Below are 17,100 nucleotides of genomic sequence, written 5' to 3'. Positions count from 1 at the left end.
GCGAATAGAAGAGGGATAAATGAAGAGCTGAAATACGAGGTTCAGGTACTGTACGCAAAACAAATGGTTCTTAACTTTTTAAAAACCATAGATCCTTCTGAGAATCTGACAAGAGCTAAGAACCCTTTCCCCAAGTGAAATATACAAAACTTTCTATGCCCACCCATGGTCTTTCAGGTTAAGAATCTCCATTCTAAACAGATCACATCTGAACTCCAAGAAGAAAAGTCGTAGACTTACCTGCCACTGCCAAGATAAGCGTGTTGGTGAAATGCCGATACAAAGAGAGTTTTACAATGTTCCTCCGAAGTTTTAACAGCTTCATTGTTTGAGTCAGGCTAATAAATATGTGTTTGCAGGTCAAGGAATTCAACAATCAGGGAAAAAACAGTAAGCTAGTCAATTAGTCTTCAGGTTTCTTTGAGGATCTGGGGTCATCCTAATAAACTTACAGATCTCTCAGAGGCCTTACAGCTCTCTTATTCTCACTTAATCTCACAAAGACCTCACAATTAATAAGAAAATCATCACTTTCTTTACTTTTCCTTTTTTTAATTTTTTTTTTATTTTGTTTAAAACAGGGTCTTGCTGTGTTGCCCGGACTGGAGTTCAGTGGCATAATCACGGCTCACTGCAGCCTTGACCACCAAGCCTGAAGTGATCCTCCTACTTCAGCCTCATAAGCAACTGGAACTACAGGCATGCGCCACCATGCCTGGCTAATTTTTAAATTTTTTTGTAGAGATGGGGTCTCACTATGTTGCTCAGCCTGGACTTGAACTCCTGGCCCCAACTGATTCTCCTGCTTTCACCTCCCAAAGCACTGGCATTACAGTCGTGAGTCACCATGCCTGGCCGAAAGTCATCATTTTCAGTAAGACATTAAAGAGAAGACAGAACCAGGACAAAGTTAGAAGGTACACAATCACAAGATAAAAAATATATTAAAAAGAGAAAGGAAGGGGCTTTCTAGATAAACAAAAAAGACAGAAAATAAACAGAAAGGGAAATGGTAGAAGATAAAAGTGAATAGGAGTAATAGCCAAGGAACAAAGAGTTAGCATTATCTTCTCTCTCCTTTTAAGGTGGGTAGCTCTGTTCTCATCTAACCAGCGAATCTAGTTCAGGGTCATAATTAACACTTGTGCCTATAATCTCCCAGAGATCTACACTCAGTCCCCTCATGAGATCTTAAGGAATCTGCCAGCAGTTGCCTACACTATCCTGAATTAAGAGGACCTTACAACTGGTTGAGAAGCCCATATGGTTCGATTCCAAAAAGAATGACTCTCCATTTCCAGAATATTATTCTCACATAGAAGTTGCTAGAGAAAAACAGGTCAGGAATTGATGGCTACAAAAATGGTTATCTGCTCTCACGTTCAATTTTCTTTTTTTCTTTTTGAGACAGGGTCTTACCGTCACCCAGGCTGGAGTACAGAGGCACAATCTTGGCTCACTACAACTTCCACTTCCAGGGCTCAAGTGATTCTCCTGCCTCAGTCTCCTGAGTAGCTGGGACCAAAAGCACAGGCCACCATACCTGACTAATTTTTGTATTTTTTGTAAAGATGGGGCTTTGCCATGTTGCCCAAGCTCATCTCAAACTCCTGAGCTTGAAGCAATCTGCCCACCTCAGCCTCCTAAAGTGCTGAAATTACAGGCATGAGCCACCGTGCCTGGCTCAATTTTTAGAATGAGGAGTATATATAAAAATAAGGGATTAGGCACTTGATCTGCCCTTATAGCTGTTACCTAGTCATTCCCACCTCTCTCTTTACTTCTCTCAATGCTTGTAGAGGTTCACAAAACACTTGGAAAGATACTAATCTAGAAAAGCTTTGGCCATTTAGACCGAGGACACTTTAACTGAAAACTCTTATATGGCAACCCACTCAAGTCTCAATTTATCAAGTCAGTAATAACTGAAAACTGCAAATAGGATCAAATATATAAAAAACCAAAACAAATACGAAATAAGGTAAAGTCCAAAAACTTGTATCCTTTAGCCATCAGGCCAAGTCCCTAATAAATACATTTAATTTTAAAGAGCAGGAGAAAAAGATTACTCAAATAGAAGCCTGTTTGTTATCTGCTGGTTGACTCTGCCTGTAAATGAATCAATTATTTATTCTTAAGGGTAGAAGTCTTAAAACCATTTCAGGTCAGCTTCTGAATGAGGGAACAAAACACTCACCCCATAAGGGTTAAAACCTGTGAAATCTGGGCCGGGCGCAGTGGCTCATGCCTGTAATCCTAGCACTATGGGAGGCCCAGAAAGGCAGATCATGAAGTCAGGAGATCAACATCATTCTGGCTAACACAGTGAAAACCCATCTCTACTAAAAATGCAAAAAATTAACCAGGCATGGCAGCATGCACCTATACTCCCAGCTACTCGGGAGGCTGAGGTAGGAGAATCGCTTGAACCCAGGAGGTGGAGGCTGCAGTAAGCCGAGACTGCACCACTGCACTCCAGCTTGGGTGACAGAGTGAGACTCCGTCTCAAAAAAAAAAAAAAAAAAAAGAAAAAAAGAAAAAAATCTGCTGAACCTACACAGAGTTTCAGAAGAATCAAAGCACCTTATGTAGTTCCTGAAATCAAATTTTAAAGACCAAAATCTCTTGATAAGTTTCAAAGCATTTAATAACTGCTCGAGGCTAAAAGGAAGACCAGGACCAGCACAGCCAGTGATTCTAACACTAAATGATTAGGTATACAACCAAAATCAAGGTGAAGTGCTCATTTAAAAGAAAAAAGCTAAAAGATTTTATCTTGAGCTCTGTCCACAGTCACCAATTTCCAATTTGGTTTTAAAAAAAAAAAAAAAGAAAAAAAAAAAAAAACACAAAAAAACAAAAAACAAAAAAAAAGCCCTGCTTACCTGAACCCTCAGGTTGTTAAGACTTAGGATGCACTATTTCCCACACTAAGGAGTAATCAACAAAACTGATAAACACTCTTGGCAGAAAGATCAATGGAAACCCATCTCCAAGGGGAGAAAATGGATCATCATCAAACAAGCCAACGAGAAGGATATCCACCAGCACAAGGCAGTGTCTAGGAAAGCCAAGGGGATAAAGGCCAAGGAAGCAAGATCAGTCTGGGCCTGCAGACAAAGAAAAAGAAGAGGTGAAAAACAGATGTCTAGAGAGGCACAGAGAAGAAACCACCGCATGATTTTGCATTTACAGAATCACTGGAATGTTTTTACATTGAACTGAAAGAAAATAAAAAGAACACTTGGCACTTAATTATTCTTCTCTTCTTATAAACCATCACATAGACTATACAGCTATAAGCATTTCACATAAATTGCCAGTTACAATCTCAAAACAATGAAACATACTGCTAACTATCATAGAGTTTTTCACATATAAAGATCCATGTTAAGTGACCATATTCCACAAAAGTTTTAATGTTTATAAGCTCCATCCTAATCTATCATTTCCTATTATTGTGGTTTTACCTACAAGTCTAAAAAGACTTTTCTCAAATTTTAAAAAAATTACTGCATCATATACAAAGAATTATTAATTTCCAAAACTGTAATATAATAAGAGTTTACAAATAAGAGCTCACCCCAAAATAAAATGTAAGGCAATTACCTGTCTCAAAAACTATGCTGCATGTTTCCAGAAGTTTAAATACAAGATGTTTTTTATATAACCCTAATTACTCAATCAATAGGCATTATTGAAAGGATATCCATAAAATTACACAGGCATCAATTGCTGAGAGGGCCAGGTTTACTATCAGAATCAAGGAATCAGAAAAATTCTACAGCAGCAGCAGAAGAAAGAAAATGAAATTGACAGAAGGTTAAAGTTGCTAAAAGTCTAAGAAAATTACATACAGAGGACAGTGTGATTTGAAAAGCAAATTTACATCCACAAAGTGTTTTATTTAAGAGGCAATTTATTGCAAAACACGTTGAGCCCAGTTTTCTTGTGGGCAAAGCCAAGTTTACAGCATTTACAATCTTGAATCTAATAGGTTACTGTGGAGTCTGATTTATTTTTTGAAAAAAGAAAATAATTGAAATGGCCTAGAGAAGCCTACTTCTTCATATTAATCCAGTGCTAAAAGAAATTTCTTTTCTTCTCTTTTTAAAGGAAGAGGTATCACTCTGTTGCCGGAGTGTAACGGCATAATCATGGCTCACTGCAGCCTGAGCTCTATCAATCCTTCCATCTGAGCCTCCTTCCACCTGTAGCTAGGACTACAGGTGCACACCACTGTTCCCAGACATAAATTTCTTTATCACTCAGATACCAGTGCTTTGGTTTCCTTCCGTGGCAAATAGAATAATTATACAATTCTCAAAAATGGTGTGAAACTTCACTAGCTGCCTTTTAAAGAAGTCTTGAAACTCAAATGTTGACTAAGAAATAAGTTACTTTAGATTAGATTAACTAGTAAGTGCATGACTCCAAAGTCTACCACTTATACAAGAATTCCAGTCTGTAATCCATCAATTAGAAAAAGAAGAAAAACAAAATGTAAGTCCACTGCTTAGGAGGAAGAACTAAAATGATTACCCATCTGGAGACAGGTGGAATAGCATTCACTCCGGACACACATTAAATTTACAAAGCTCTAATACGAAGATTAAAAAGAAAACATGAACTATACATACATTTTGAAAATCAGATCCCAAAAGTGACTTATAGCAAACAGTAAAGAAGCCCACAGACATTTCCGATTCACACTGTCAAGATGTAAGCAATACAATTGAAGTGACCACAGAAAATGAGATTAAGCAGTACTAACCCCAGTAACTCTGAGGACCCCTTCCATGCCAGAGAACAAAAGATAGAGGGCTCCTGCTACTACAACCTTATGAAGCGTGACTCCAAGACGTGGCCTAAAGAGGAAGCAAAGAGATACTTGAGTCCACATGGAACAAAGTCTAAAACAAGTTAAGTAACAGCAACTCGTGTGAATTAATACAGGCCAACAATTTAAAGCAATAAAGAACACGCTCTTGATTCACCTAAGAGAAAAAAACTTGTAAGACCATATGATCTTAAAACAAGATAGGAAACACTATAACTTAAGATCTGTTGCCCAGCTACCGCATTTTTAAAAAACTTTCCTTAGAGAATTTTGAAACATATTCACATATAATGCGCCCTTATAAACCTTACACCAAGGCCCAAAAACTATCAACTTGTGGCCAATTCTGTCCCATGCACACCTCTTACAGTTTTCTCCCTTTCATATTCTCTTGATGTAAATCCTAGACAGCATTATCTTTGACATATTTCAGTAATGTTTTCAATAAATGAGGACTTTATTTTTCTTTAGTATTTCAATGGCTACAAAAGAACCTTTCTTCCCCCCCCGCCCCGCCCCAAAGAAACAGGGTCTCACTTTGTCGCCCAGGCTAAGTGCAGTGGCCCAGTCACAGCTCACTGCAGCCTTGAACTCCTGGGCTCAAGCGACTCTCCCACTTCAGCCTCCTGAGTAGCTGGTGACTATAGGCATGTCCCACTATACCAGGCTATTTTTTTTAATGTTTTATAGAGACAAGGTCTCACTATGCTGTCTAGGCTGGTCTAGAACTCCTAGGCTCAAGCGATCCTCTTGCCTTGGCCTCCCCAAGGGCAGGAATTACAGCATGAGCCCCTGTGCCCAGCCCACAAATGAAACTTTAAAAAAAATACCCAAAATACCATGATCAAATCTAAACATTCTAACAATTCCTTAATATAATCAAATATCCTATTGTAGTATTTGCAAGCTCAAACCCTAACATTTGAAAAGTCTTCTGAGCAACTTCTGTTTGAAGGAGAAATGCCTTAGATCCTTGAGATTCAAAATTCTACACAACCAGAATTCACATTTTAACAAAATCCTTAGGTGATTCCTTAGTGTAGTTTAAGATAGGCTGCCTTAAATCATGTCTGCATAGGGCTTACCAATATTTGTTCTTATATTTTTTGTTATACACTGGGAAAAACTCCATATGAGCAGGGAATTTTCTCCCCATTCATCTTGGAAACCTAGAGTATTTCCTGGCATATAGGAGGCACTCAAATAATTGTTAAATAAATATGTTTTAAGAATTAAAATTCCCACTCGGTGAGGTGGCTCACACCTGTAATCCCAGCACTTTGGGAGGCCAAGGGGGGTGGATCACGTGAAACCTAGTCTCTACTAAAAATACAAAAATCAGCTGGGTGTGGTGGCGGACACCTGTAATCACACTAACGCCAGCTACTGGGGAGGCTGAGGCAGGAAAATCACTTGAACCCGGGAGGCAGAGGTTGCTGTGAGCCCAGACCACACCATTGCACTCCATTGTGGGCAACAGAGTGAGACTCTGTGTCAAAAAAAAAAAAAAAAAGAATTAAAATTCCCCATACCTCTAATCCCATTTAAAGCAAAACTCCTTTAAATGAATAAACAACTAAACTTAATGCTACTTAAAGCACTTAAAGCACCACTTAATCCCACTTAAAGCAAAAATCCTTGAAACAACTCTCTATACAATTATTCTAATTCCTCTCCTCCTATTCTCTGTGGAACTCTCCTTAATTGGGCTTTTGCCCCTATCACTTCACCAAAACTATTCCTGTGATGGTCACTATGACCCTCCATGTAGTTAAGACTCAATGGTCAATTCTCACTTGATCTATCAGGATCACCTGACACAATCATTTCCTCCTTGAAACACATTGTTCAGTTTCATACTCACCTCACTGGTCACTCCTTAATTTTCTGGGCTAACTCTACATCATCTTACAGACTTCCAAATATTAAATATTCAAGGGCCTAGTCCTTGGACCTCTTCTCTATATATATTCACCTCCTTGGTGACCAAATCCAATCTCATGACTTTATTTTATTTATTTATTTACTTTTTGAAGACAGAGTCTCTGTCACCCAGGCTAGGGTGCAGTAGGGTGATCTCGGCTCACTGCAACCTTCCACCTCACAGGTTCAAACAATTCTCCTGCCTCAGCCTCCTGAGTAGCTGAGACTACAGGCACACACCACCATACCTTGCTAATTTTTTGTATTTTAGTAGATATGGGGTTTCACTGTGTTGTCCAGGCTGGTCCTAAACTCCAGACCTCAGGAGATCTGTCCACCTCAGCCTCCCAAAGTGCTAGGATTGTAGGCATGAGCCACCGCGCCCAGCCCTCACCATTGTAAATAATATCTGCATCTTCATGACTCCCAAACTTTTATCTCTGTTCCAACATCTTCCTTTTGTTTTCCCTACTCAGTTATCTAACTGAACTCCAATCTTGCCCCTGCTCCACATTTAAGTCACCTAAGGTCTTCCGGAACTCAGTAAGTTTTCATTTCTAACCTGCCATTTGATCAGACCAAAACAGTTGGGATCATCTTTAATTACTCTTCTCTTTCACATCACACATCTGATCCATTAGCAAATTCCACTGGTTTCACCTTCAAAGTACACATAGGATCTGATCTCAGCTCAGCACCTCTTCCCTTGGCTATACATAAGTTCCCTCACCTCCTTCAAGCCTCTGCTTAAATGTCATTCAGTGAAGCCCTCCTTGATTACCCTATATACAACTGCAAGCTCTAGCTCCTGCACTACCTACTCCACTGCACTTTTCACTGACATATTAAAATATTTTACTCACTTATTTCAATTTTCTCTTTGTCCCCTCCCTCCACAAACGTAAACTCAAAGTCTGCTGTTTACTTGCTATATCCTCAGGGCCTGGAACTATGCCTTGAAGAATGCCTATAGAAGACACTCGATAAAAATAAAATTTTTTGGATAGAAAAATATTTTCAGACAGTAACTGCAAGGATGTGTTTCCCATAAAAAATCTGATTTGCAAAAAATATTATGGAAGTATAAAGTCTCTAAGTTTACTACAAAAGTTTGGTGTTCCAATCCCATTTGTTATAAGTTTTCCTACAGATGCTCCTCCTAGGAAGTGAAATGAAACACTAACAGTTTCCCAACATTTACAACACTACAAAATTTCAGATACCTTTCTTGTTTCAGAATTATTTATTTTATCAACTCTTTCAGAAACACTACACCGGGAACATGCAATACTGTTTTAATCAGCACTTGAATTTGCTCTTCCATACAGGAAGTTAACACTTACTTGACAATGCCATATCCCAGACTGACTATGATGACCAGGGTTCGAGCCAATGAGCGTTTCACTGCTGAAAGCAGCTCTGCAAGGATCAAAGCACCTTGGACTATGAAAAAAAGAAGAGAAATGGCACCATAATGTAGATTTGGCAACAGGCAAGATGCCAATACCAGACTGCTGATTTCTACACACTTCAGAATAAGCACTGGTATTAGTCCTAATAAAGTAGAATAATACCTCTTCTGCAGTTTTTACAGTATACAAGTTGATACCACTTACGATCTCACTCATGAGTGGTATCAGCTTGTATACTGTATTACAACCTGGGTGTGCTCAACTCAGCTCCCTCCCCAACTTGCCCCCAAATTCACTAAAACTTTAACAGAATACCTAATCCTTTATAAATAGTTTGTAGCATCAAAACAATTTCCTCCATTTTTAAAAACTGTGAAATACAGCTACACATAGAAAGGCAAAAACCACACTCATGTACACACCTGATGACATGTATAGTTTAACTCATTTTCAAGACCTTTCAAAGACCAGGGAAAATCTAATCCATTTATCTCACAATAATATTTATAACTAAATTAAATGGTCTGACAAGAAGAAAAAATGAAGCAATCACAAAAAACTACAGTATAAAACAACTTCTGTCAGTACCAGTTCACCTAATTAAACCATAAGCACTTTCCTATTTTCTTGATATGACAATACTTTATCAATTAGATGCAATTTCCCACCATATTTTGAGATCTTTGAAATCAAGGTGTGTCTTACAATCAATGACATCTTACAATTAAATTGGCATGGTTTACTTTCTTTCTTAGATGTATGATAGTGCCTTAGAAATCAATGGAAATTGAGATTTGATGATGTTAATTAAGAATCACTCCCAATAAGGCCACTACTTTTGTGACTCTTGTGAGCATATTTCAGCAAAATTAGTCTTACATCACTGAACTCAAAAGATTAAAAAAAAAAGTCAGACTCAGTGATTTTGCTTAAGTTACTGTAACAATTAAGTAACTGAAAACTTAGACCTATTTAGTGACTGCTGACCTTAGGAATATTTTCACACATCTCACCTTCCAACCACAAACATTTTTTGGTTACTTACCAGATTCTCCTTTGTATCGGATATTCTGAAATTCTGCATAGAAGACAGCTTTCTCAAGCATTCCCAGAAAGATGACAGCACCAATCCAAAACTGAATTCTCAGGAGATCTCTCCAGTAGCAGGCAGACCATGCCAGCCACAGAACACCAAACAGGACATACACAATACACATCACCATGAAAAACTGTTATAAAATTGGATGAAAGATAAAAAGGAGGATTAGGGCAAGAGCCAAGTCTGTAGATTTAGAATCAATACATACTCTATTTTTTTTTTTTTAAAGAGATGGAGTCTTGCTCTGTTGTCCAGGATGGTCTTGAACTTCTGGGCTCAAGGAATCCTCCCACCTCTGTTCCCCAAAGTGTTGGGGTTACAAGTGTTAAGCCACCGTACCTGTCCTGAATCAATATATACAGTCTTAACAAGTCACAAAAATATATATTCTACTTTCTAGTTAAAAAATAATTATTCCGGCCAGGTGTGGTTGATCACACCTGTAATCCCAGCACTGTGGGATGCTGAGGCCAGCGGATCACCTGAGGTCAAGACTTCAAGACTAGCCTGACCAACATGGATATACCCCGCTTCTACTGAAAACACAACATTTGCCAGACTTGGTGGCCATGCTTGTAATCCCAGCTACTTGGGAGGCTGAGGCAGGAAAACTGCTTGAACCTGGGGGGTGGAGGTTGTGGTGAGCAGAGATGGTGCCACTGCACTCCAGCCTGGGCAACAAGAGCAAAACTCCATCTCAAAAAAATAAATTAATTAAAATAATTATTCCTTTGGACTTTAATGCAAATATGAAAGAACTATCTTGAATAGAGGAACAACATATGAACTTGTCCTCAAGAGCGAATGTTCTCATATATATATGTGTAACATAGGCATACCATATAAAAGGTGCTCTCTATAATACATACACACACATATATACCATATATATATACAGAGCACCCAGCCTGCTGTCCTATATTAAAAGAGCTTTTTCTGGTCAAGCGTGGTAATTCATGCCTGTAATAGTGCTTTGGGAAGCTGAGGCAGGAGGACTGCTTGAGGTCAGGAGTTCAAGGCCAGTCTGGGCAACATTAGCAAGACCCTGACTCTACAAAAAATAATAATTAGCCCAGGTATGGTGGCTCACACCTGTAATTCCAGCACTTTGGGAGGCAGAGGTGGGCAGATTACTTGAGGTCAGGAGTTCATGATCAGCCTGGTCAACATAGTGAAATACCATCTCTACTAAAAATACAAAAATTAGCTGGGTGTGGTGGCGTGCACCTGTAGTCCCAGCTACTCAGGAGGCTGAGACAGGAGAATTACTTGAACCCCGGAAGTGAAGATTGCAGTGAGCCAAGATCTCACCATTACACTCCAGCCTGAGTGACAGAGTGAGACTCTGTCTCAAAAAATAAAAACCAAAAAAAATAAAATAAAATAAAATAAAAATTAACCAGGCGTAGTGGTACATGCCTGTTGTCCTAGCTGCTCAGGAGGCTGAGACAGAGGACAGGTTGAGCCTGGAGTTTAAGGCTGCAGTGAGCCATTATCATGCCAATGCACTCTAGCCTGGGAGACAGAGTGAGACTCTCTCTCTTTTTTTTTTTTTTTGAGATGGAATCTTGCTCTGTCGCCCAGACTGGAGGGCGACAGCGCGATCTAGGCTCATTGCAACCTCTGCCTCCCAGGTTCAAGCGATTCTCCTGCTTTAGCCTCCAAAGTGGCTGGGATTACAGATGCGTGCCACCATGCCCAGCTAATTTTTGTATTTTTAGTAGAGACGGGATTTCACCACGTTGGCCAGGATGGTCTTGATGTCCTGACCTCATGATCTATCCACCTCAGCCTCCCAAAGTACTGGGAATACAGGTGTGAGTCACCGCACCGAGCCACCTTTTTTTTTTTTTTAAAGAAGGAGCTATTTCAGCTCACAATCTAAAATTAAATAGATGAAGACAACGCTGAAGAAGAAGAATGGCATGAACATTAGGATACATCTAGAGGCAAGGAAACACAACAAAATAGCAAAACTATTAAAAGGGAAAGGAAGAAGAGAATATGAACAAAGGAAATCGAAAATACATTAAGGATATTATTCTCAGACACAGATGTATGCACACATACACGTACACACACACATACGCACGTGCGCGCACACACACACACCCCAAAGAGAAGGGAGCTTCACCATTTAGTTAATTTTTTGTTGTTGTGACAGTTTCACTCTGTTGCCTAGGCTAATATGCAGTGGCACGATCTCAGGTCACTGTAACCACCGTCTTCCAAGTTCAAGCAATTTTCCAGCTTCAGCCTTCCGAACAGCTGGGTCTACAGGTGTGTGCCACCACATCCAGCTAATTTTTGTATTTTTAGTAGTGACAAGGTTTCACCATGTTGGCCAGGCTGGTCTAGAACTCCTGACCTCAAGTGATCCGCAGGCCTCAGCTTCCCAAAGCGCTGGGATTAAAGGCGTGAACCACAGCACCCAGCCTCATTTAGTTAATGAAAGTGGGATCAGAAATGATAGAGTTGTAGTAAAAAGTAGCCTGTTATGGGTTCTAGAGAGAATGTGAGATGATCTTTGAGGTATTTCCAGGTCATTATACCCCTTCATCATACAGATAAGAAAATGAGGCATATAAAGGTATACTGACTCTCTCAAAGTCCCAGTCTAAAAAGAAAGAATTCCACAACCACAAGCAACGTTTTCTGAATTGCACAGAAACAATTTGTTAAAAAAGAATACTGCCACAAAACATGGGACAACCTTTCAAGCTAAAATCATTTAATACTGAGGTTAAAGAACATAAAATCACTTACAATCATCAAGGGATAGTCTTCAAGCGTGAGGTATTCATAGGGACCTTTCACTTCAACAGTCACTGCCAAACACAGTCCTCAGAATTAATTTATAGGATGCAGAAATTAAACAACAACATTGCCTAATATTTGTATAATAAAATTAATAAGAATTTCCTTGGTTAATTTCAATCCTGGTCAATATTACATTATATTTGTACAGCATTTGGAAAGTCATTAAGTGTTCTCATAGTTCATGCTGTGTCCTGCACAGGTTTCCATGCCTCCACTCTAGTCTGAAGTGGGAAAGCTCTTTTGTTTCCACACTCACATCCTTTAAAGACTAGATTGAATATTTCCTCCACACAGCCTTCTCTGGCTGCCCATCTGGAACAACTCCACACATGCTCTAAATTCTAAACATATTTCATATATACTTTTCCTTACAACACATCACTAAAATATGCTTTACAGGACTTTCTTTTTACATACTGCCGCCTTTGTTTTCTATCCTTCCTCATCTGTATTTTCCTATTGCTTTAGTATTTTTTCATGGACTTCAATTTTATGTGATCTTAATACATTCATGTATCACTTTCAGAATGAAAGCACTGGGAAAAAAAACTTAAAAATTTAAATTAACTCACATAAAAAAAGATGCTGTCCCTGATAAAGTAGGGTTGAAATACAGCTTCACAATCATGTACCCTAGATCCTCATTCCAAAATAAAAATAACTCAGAAGTTCAGATGGAAGCAAAGCAACATCCAATAAACACAGAATTGAACTTCCCCAAAACCTGCTAGTTAAGATTTTTCAAATAATTTGTTAATAAAAACAAGGTGTTTAATAAGGCAGAAAAAGTAACAGTAACAACATAAATCTGAAAGACATATTTTCCTTACTATTGACTAATTTTAGGATTATCTGTAATTTAAAAAACTATTTTAAGATGGACTATTTTATTATTGTATTGATAAAATGATTTAGATAAATTCTAGGTATGATTAATAAATTAACTCTGACTCATTTGAGCAGGGATCATCCCTAGAGGCAGACTAGTAACTGCTGCCTCTGCACCACCATCGCAGAGTTGCGTAATTACAATAGAGAAAATGTTTACTATCTGGCTCTTTAAGAAAAAAATCTGCTAGCCCCCACTCTATGTTAAAATATACATTTACTAAGCACCTACTATTTGACAGGCCTATGGAAAACATAGCAGATAGAAATATGAGTACGATGTTTTCTGCCGTTGAATGGGTAACCACCTTGCAAGGGAGAGGGAGTTGAAAAGCTACATAGAAAACTATTCCTCTCAGCCAGAATCAGAAGGATAAGTATGTATTTTCCAGAACAAAGTAAAAAGCCTTCTACATAGAGGAAATAACATGAACAAAACAGCTGTGAAAGTGTGTGGTATATCTAAAGAACAAATATAGCCGGGCGTGGTGGCTCAAGCCTGTAATCCCAGCACTTTGGGAGGCTGAGGCAGGTGGATCACAAGGTCAAGAGATCGAGACCATCCTGGTCAACATGGTGAAACCCCGTCTCTACTAAAAATACAAAAAATTAGCTGGGCATGGTGGCTCGTGCCTGTAATCCCAGCTACTCAGGAGGCTGAGGCAGGAGAATTGCCTGAACCCAGGAGGCGGAGGTTGCGGTGAGCCGAGATCACGCCATTGCACTCCAGCCTGGGTAACAAGAGCGAAACTCCGTCTCAAAAAAAATAAATAAATAAATAAATAAATAAGAACAAATATAGTCTCAGACTGCACATAATACCATATGGTATTAGTGTTTTGACATAAGGCAGCAAAAGATAAACTGGGACAAGTTGTAAAGAGTTTTATAAACCTTGTGGCAAAATGTAGACATTTCAATGAAGGGAAGAAAAATGATAAAATTGTATTAGAGCTTCTCCATTCCAAACAAAAGTTGGGTAAGATATTTTTTAAATGAGAAAACAAGGTCAGGTGTGGTGACTCATGCCTATAATCCCAGCACTTTGGGAGGCTAAGGAGGGCAGATCACTTTAAGTCAGGAGTTCAAGACCAGCCTGGCCAACATGGTGAAACTAAAAATACAATCTACTAAATAAAAATTTAGTAGATTTAATAATTTAGTAGATAAATACAAATTCAGTAGATTATAAAAATGCAATCTACTAAAAATACAAAAATTAGCTGGGCGTGATGGTGCAGGCCTATAATACCAGCTACTTGGGAGGCTGAGGCAGGAGAATCACTTGAACCCAGGAGGCAGAGGTTACAGTGAGCTGAGATCACACCACTGCACTCCAGCCTGGGTGACAGAGTGAGACTCTATTTTTTAAAAAAAAAAAGGCCGGGCACGGTGGCTCAAGCCTGTAATTCCAGCACTTTGGAAGGCCGAGGCGGGTGGATCACAAGGTCAAGAGATTGAGACCATCCTGGTCAACATGGTGAAACCCCGTCTCTACTAAAAATACAAAAATTAGCTGGGCATGGTAGCGCATGCCTGTAATCCCAGCTACTCAGGAGGTTGAGGCAGGAGAATTGCCTGAACCCAGGAGGCGGAGGTTGCAGTGAGCCGAGATTGCGCCATTGCACTCCAGCCTGGGTAACAAGAGCGAAACTCTATCTCAAAAAAAAAAAAAAAAACAACAAAGAAAACGAAAAAAGGATACAAGCTCAAAAACAAGACAGACAGTTCCAAGAATCAAAACAGAAACTAAGAACAGTGCATGAGGCTGACTCCATGATCATGTTGGGCTCCTGTGCCAAAAGCAGGCTATGTTAGCTGGATATGCAGTTCCTATGGGATCACTGAAGCTAGTAGATTTCAAAGAAAAATTAGAGGGACCAGAGCCAGGTTAGATGCATGAAGAAGCTGAAGTAGGATGGAATACAGCTTCTTCTCTAACCTTGTCAAAGAAAGAAGGTTGAAAATGAACACTGGTAACTGTGCCTTGATACTATGATCCATTAGAAAGTCATGGGCCTAAAGAGACAGGAGGATACACATGTATGAGTAAGTGGGGGAGGAGTGGGAAGGGAGGGGTGGGAAGGAAGAGTGGGAGAGGGAGAGAGAGAGAGAGAAGGGGGGAGGGGGGAGGGAGAGAGGGAGAGGGAGAGAGGGGGGGAGAGGGAGAGAGAGAGAGAGAGCGAGAGAGAGAGTGTGTGTGTGTGTGTGTGTGTGTGTGTGTGTGTGTGAAAGCCAAGTAGTGGTATCCCAGAAGTTCAACAATGATTTAATATTAAACAACCAGTTAATTTAAAGTATGATATAAACTTATTAAAAGAGAAAGCCCTTATAATCATTTAAATCAATATAATTAAACTATTTAAATCAGTTTAATTAAACTCTTTGATAAAGCTGAGTATTCATTCTTAACCTTTTTTTTTTAAAAAAAGGAAACTACTCTCATTAAACTAGGAACAGGAAAGAACATTCTTAATCAAATAAAGAATATTTCATAAGTTCTACAGTAAACATAGTACTTAATGGTGAAATATACCAATACAGCCAGTAAAGTCAGAAGCGAGGTTAACGATGGCTGCCATCATTGTTTTCATTGGATATTCTGCTTAAGAAAGCAGGGTAGGAAAGGAAATTGCAAAGTACAAAGAAACGAAGGGGAAGCCACAGGAAATAAGACCAGTTAGAAAGTTCCTGCAAATTCGAGTTAAGAGAATCTGAACTCTATGAACTAGGCAGCAACCCTGGAAAGGAGAACACTTAAATTCTTGAGACATTAAAAACCACCAATGTTAATTAATTTAAAATTTCCTGATTTTTGGCTTGCTGACCAAGTTTTGATAATTCTACTTCAGAATACTGAAAACATGACACGAATTAAAAATTTTTGAAGCAGGAGTATCAAATGAAGGAAAATAAAAACTGATACCTATAATAATAAAAAAGCATCTGTAAAGTGCAAGAATGACATAACCAGATAATAACATAACCATTACAAAAAAGCCCAAACTGAACTTACTGGTAAAAAGACTACGCAGTGAATTTTCTTTTGATGATTCCTTTGAGGATGAAATGCCAATATGTACAATAAAAATGTATGGCGCATCTTGCCAAGTTTGTAATGGTTCATGCATTGCCTAGAGAGGGAAAAGGATATTATATCTGCAAATCTTATGAATTAAGAACACAAATCGATAATAAAATATGAAAATTTCGCCCCACAATGTGCCCAGAAACATGGTAAAGTCCTTCTCTTCCATTCATTCAAACAACAGGCACAAGAAACCAAACAAGCCTAGCACATAAAGTAGGCTAGACTATGAATTACTAAAAGACAAGATACTGCATATCTTATACATAAAAATCACATTTAACATATTTTTTTAATGAGGAAAACCGCAACTAAAATTACTAAATTTAATCTCTGTTTAAGCTACACTAGGATACCAGTTTGTGTTTTATGTAGACATCACAAAGGAATTTAAACAAATAATTATTTAAATCACCTTACACAAAAATTAATAATGGTACCAATAAAATGAATGAAAATCACCAATTCCTGAATCAAATTCCCTTTGTTCAATATGCTTCCCAAGAATATAAGATTTTCTGCTAACATGGTGTCACACTGATATCAAAAATTTCACCTGGGGCTAGTCTATGCAGAAAGCAAGAGTCATTAGTCAAGGAAGACAAATTAACAGTCTCCAAATCCTTGACTTTGAGGGGTAGTGACTTTGCTTTCCACATAGACTACAGTCTTCACAAATGCAAGACTAAGATACAATGATAAAGATTAACACAGAAAATAACTGGTTTCTTCCTTGGAATTATAACTTGTCTTATAAGGAGAAATGTTTATCCGGAGATCTCTGGGTAAGCTTCTATGATCTTTGAACCCCTCAAAATGAATAACTGATACCGTGTATTTATGCATTCTCCTATGGAGCACAGTTCTTCTCAAATGGTTAAAATGTTCTACAATCAAGAAAAGGCTAACATAGTTCAAAAATTGTATTTCATAATAAAAATCCATGTCAAACAAAGCAGAACAAACAATTCTCCAGGTATCCATTTACTAGGTTATCTTAGTAACTTAAGAACACAAATTCCTTCCTAAT

The 17,100-nt window shown here is 38.6% G+C and overlaps 1 protein-coding gene across 10 annotated transcripts in view; it reads right to left on the bottom strand.

Moving 5' to 3' along the window:
* TMEM87A (transmembrane protein 87A) overlaps positions 1 to 17,100 on the bottom strand; it is a 57,932-nt gene that overhangs the window by 18,319 nt on the left and 22,513 nt on the right. For 5 of the 10 annotated variants that reach the window (XM_010339588.3, XM_074393812.1, XM_074393813.1 and 2 more), the window contains 7 exons: positions 15,999 to 16,116; positions 12,041 to 12,102; positions 9,221 to 9,404; positions 8,107 to 8,206; positions 4,775 to 4,868; positions 3,710 to 3,781; positions 241 to 349 (listed from right to left, as the gene is read on the bottom strand). In XM_010339588.3, the coding sequence (XP_010337890.1) occupies positions 241 to 349; positions 3,710 to 3,781; positions 4,775 to 4,868; positions 8,107 to 8,206; positions 9,221 to 9,404; positions 12,041 to 12,102; positions 15,999 to 16,116 (739 nt within the window). Of the gene's footprint in view, positions 1 to 240; positions 352 to 3,030; positions 3,111 to 3,709; positions 3,782 to 4,774; positions 4,869 to 8,106; positions 8,207 to 9,220; positions 9,405 to 12,040; positions 12,103 to 15,998; positions 16,117 to 17,100 lie in introns of those variants that run through there. The other 5 variants (XM_074393811.1, XM_074393820.1, XM_074393814.1 and 2 more) reach the window with 3 other exon arrangements.

Source organism: Saimiri boliviensis, chromosome 2, assembly GCF_048565385.1.
Source record: "Saimiri boliviensis isolate mSaiBol1 chromosome 2, mSaiBol1.pri, whole genome shotgun sequence".
Lineage (NCBI taxonomy): Eukaryota > Metazoa > Chordata > Mammalia > Primates > Cebidae > Saimiri > Saimiri boliviensis.
Note: the sequence above shows the minus strand (reverse complement) of the source record. Positions and strands in the feature narration are given on the sequence as shown.